The sequence below is a fragment of the Cryptomeria japonica genome, chromosome 1 (assembly GCF_030272615.1).
Source record: "Cryptomeria japonica chromosome 1, Sugi_1.0, whole genome shotgun sequence".
NCBI classification, from domain to species: domain Eukaryota; kingdom Viridiplantae; phylum Streptophyta; class Pinopsida; order Cupressales; family Cupressaceae; genus Cryptomeria; species Cryptomeria japonica.
The window spans coordinates 111668179-111671894 of record NC_081405.1 but is presented as its reverse complement, the minus strand read 5'-3'; the positions used below and the strand labels follow the sequence as shown (position 1 = coordinate 111671894).

The 3716-nt window shown below is 40.1% G+C and overlaps 1 protein-coding gene across 1 annotated transcript; it reads left to right on the top strand.

Moving 5' to 3' along the window:
* The first annotated feature begins 717 nt into the window (after positions 1–717).
* On the top strand, positions 718–3235 carry LOC131856609 (formin-like protein 5). Its single transcript, XM_059208454.1, has 3 exons — positions 718–773; positions 1156–1271; positions 2622–3235. The coding sequence occupies exons 1-3, from the start codon at positions 718–720 to the stop codon at positions 3233–3235; spliced, it is 786 nt and encodes a 261-aa protein (XP_059064437.1).
* Positions 3236–3716: the final 481 nt, after the last annotated feature.

Here is a 3716-nt window from a genome sequence, read left to right as displayed (position 1 = left end):
AAGATTATGCTTCTAGGAAGATAGTATTTATATGAGGATGATCTGATTGTGCTAGTATGAAAAAGTGCAACATTGTTATTGAAAATATGTGAGATTGAGAAGGAAGGATCTTATTATTGATGTTGTGCGAAGTGTGTTGGTGTTGAGGCACTAGATTCAGTCTGGTTTTTGTAGTGTGTATTGCACTAGTGGATTACCTTTGTTTCTTTGTTTCTTTCTTTCTTGGACAATGAGCCTTTTTCTAGGTAGTGAGCATTCTAGCAGTGAGCCATCCCTTGTAAAAATCACCTTAACAGATGTTTTATATTGTGAACTAACATTCTCTGTGGTTTTTCCCTTTTTGGGTTTTCCATGTCATATCTAGTGTTCATTGTGTAATGTGTTGTATGTATGTTTTTTTCATTCTATACCTACTTTAATTAAGTTTCTTAGTTACTCTAGATGTGTTAAAGCATTGAAGAAATTATTTAAGTTGTCAATTGATTCAAATCCCCTCTTAGTTTCCTAGATATTTAACAATCGGTATCAAATCTTTGGTTCCTTGGAGAAAAGCTTAACCAGTTGAGGTAGATCCTAATCTGATGGCACATAAGCTAACAATTCCTATATTTGAAGGATCAGACTATAGTTTTTGGAAAGTGAAGCTGAGAGATTACCCGATCTCTTTGGGATACAACACTTGGAAAGTAGTGGAAACTAAGTATGTTCAACAGACAAATGGTATTTACCACTCCAGATGAGAGTCAAGCTTATGAAGTGAATGAAAAGGCAAGGTATGTTATCTTTAGTGCTTTATCAAAGACTGAATTGACAAAGGTTATTTCATTGAATATTGCTTATGAAATTTTGGAAAAGTTGAGAGATATCTATGAAGGAAATGACATAGTTAAATTATCAAAGAAGCTAACAACTAAGAATAGATATGAGAATTTGAAAATGGAAGAAGGAGAATACATAACAAGCTAATTTCAAAAGGTTGATAGTGTGGTAAATGAAATCAGAGAACTTGGCAACACCTTGACAGATGAAGAAATAATTGAGAAGATTTCCTACTGGAAAACTACAATGCCAAGATCTTGGCTATTGAAGAAACCTATGATCCAAAGAAGTTTATTAAAGAGAAGTTGTATGATACTCTATAAACATTTGAGATAGGAAGTTTGGAAAAGACAAAGCTAAGATTGAGCCTTCCTTTAAAGCCTTTGAGGAAGATCCAGAAGATGAAAGTTTAGATGAGAGGGAAGCAAAATTTGTAAGGAAATTGAAGAAAGGCATTGACAAATACAAAGGTATGTTACCTCTTAAATGATCCAGAGTTGGAAATATTGGTCATATTGCTACTAGGTGTCCGGAAAAAGGTTCAAGACAAAAGTCTAGATAGGGTAAAGAAAAATATAATAAGAGAGTCTATCATGTCAAAGATGATGCTAGTATTCCAGATGATGAAGATGGTGACTGTTTGTTTTTGGTAGAAAAAGATGTACCTAAAATTGATATTCCTCAGACTATTGCTACTTGTTTACATGTTAGAAGAGATAAAAATGAATTATTGATTGATAGTGGATGTTCAAACCATATGATTGGTAATAAAAGTAAATTTGTAAAACTTGAAAAGTATGATGCAGGTTTTGTTAGGTTCAGAGATGATCAGACCACACAGATTATGGGAATCGGTTCTATTTCTTTTGATGGAAAACATAATACTAACAATGTTTACTATGTGAAGATTTGTATCATAATCTTTTGAGTGTTGCATAGATGTGCGAAATTGGTTACAATGTTGTCTTTCAGGATGATGGTGTTAGAGTATTCGGGTATTTACTTGATTAATTAAACATTATTTGTTTAATTATTTAAGTTCCCTTTATCTCTTTTACACTTAAGCTAACTTTAGGTGCATATAACTAATTATTTTAATTACTTATTATGTGCAAACCTAGGTTTTCCCTTTTAGGGTTTCTTGACCTATTAAAGTTTGAGTTCTTTCTTTTCATTGTATGAAGAAGGATTATTATTACAATACATTTTGGAGATTATTGAGCTCTCATCTTTTGCAACATATTTTTCCTCTATATTCTTTCCTTCTGTGATTTGCTTCCTTGCTTCTCCATGTAATAGGGTTTTCAGCTTGCAAAGATTATTTGGGCTCCTGTGGTGTTGTATTTTCTCAATTCCTTTATGGTATCAGAGCTTCAGATCTACATCTACCTATTCTTGTTTTGAGAATTTTTGCTTTGGAAGCAGATTTGGGGTTTCCGTAGTTTTTTGTGTACCTAGGGTTGGACCTTTCTTCTAAGAACTTTGGGCCTAAATGGACCTCGCCATCGTGCTTAAAAGGCCTGAAAACCCCTATGGTCATATAAAATTTGACCTATTTTGGTTCTTGAGCCTCTGGGAGTATTTTTTCTTAGATCTAGGCTGTACGACCCTGGCACGCAGATCGAGAAATTTTTTTTAAAAAATAAATTATTTTTTGCCTTTTTACAGCATGCAGGTCAAAATTTTCTTTTAAAAAAAAAAAAAAATTCAAAAAAGAGCAAAGACAAAAAAAAGGGTTTTTAAAAAAAAATTTGGTTTTTTTTTTGCAAAAATTTTTTGGGGGGCAACCCCACGGTACGCAGGGTACCGTGGGGCCCCCTGCCACCACACGGCCCTACGGGACCTCAGGTCCCACATCCCTACCGACCACCACAGGTCTTTTCCAGCACCTCTGCTCTTGTATCTCCGGTCCCCGGCCCCCTGCGTTCTCCGACGGCACCCACCGCCTGCGGCCCCCCAGCTCCCTGGCCGCCGCCTAGCCTGGCCTCCCCACCGCCGGCTTCCGCCACTCGACCCGGCCTCCTCTGCCACTTGTGCAGCTCTTGGCTACTGGCCACCCTGGCTCTGCCTGACTTGGACTCCTCCTTCGCCGCCTATGCCTAGCCGCCGAGAAATCTATGGCCCGGCCCGCCATCGCCGACCCTGGCCCTTACTGCCTCCGCCTATGGCCCTGCCACCGCCGGGCTCCTTTGTACTCACCGCTGCTCCCTACGATGCCACCACTGCCGGCCCTAGCCCTTACCGCCTCCGCTTGCAGCCCTCACTACCCGGCCCCCAGCCGCCGCTTTGCCCGGCCCGCCGCCCAGCCGTCGCTCAGCTTGGCCCCGCCACTCAACTCCCCGGCCTACCACCCATGCCTGGCCGCCACTTTGCCACTTGGTTCCGCTTCGCCCAACCCCCTGGGAGCTCCACCTAGCCACCAGGCCACCACTAGAGCGCCACCAGAGCACCGCACCCTTGCCTCCTCCGCCCAAACAAGCCACCAAACCTCTTTTTTGGCATTTTTCAAGGGGGGTTTGGTTTTTCGGCTCTATCTTGGGCATACAGAGTCATTTTTTTGAAAACAAATAGGCGTTAGAAAGTTGGTTTCGAGGCCGACCTCATGGTGTTGGTATTTGTTTTCTAGTTTTGTTGTTCAACTATGTTTTTTTGCAGTCCAAGTGAGGTCTCTTTTTTGCACTCCAGGAGATGTAGAATGAGCATCTGACCTCCATTTTTTGAAAACTTTATATTTTCGAAAAGTGTGTACTGTGTACTTTCTAGCCATCTAAGTTTTATTTCCAGATTCTGCTCCATACATATTTTATTTAATTTTTTGTTTTTCAGCACTCTAGTGGATATCGTGGTTGTTTCAGGTCTTGGGATCTCTTCTCTGAGTAGGATGTCTCTATTTTGGT

What these genes read in the sequence shown, in the direction of transcription:
- LOC131856609 (XM_059208454.1), top strand. Translation starts at nt 718, where the DNA reads ATGGTATTTACCACTCCAGATGAGAGTCAAGCTTATGAAGTGAATGAA. An exon ending in GAAGTGAATGAAAAGGCAAG is followed by an intron (nt 774 to 1,155) that starts GTATGTTATCTT and finishes CATTTGAGATAG; the next exon opens with GAAGTTTGGAAAAGACAAAG. An exon ending in TGTAAGGAAATTGAAGAAAG is followed by an intron (nt 1,272 to 2,621) that starts GCATTGACAAAT and finishes CACGGTACGCAG; the next exon opens with GGTACCGTGGGGCCCCCTGC.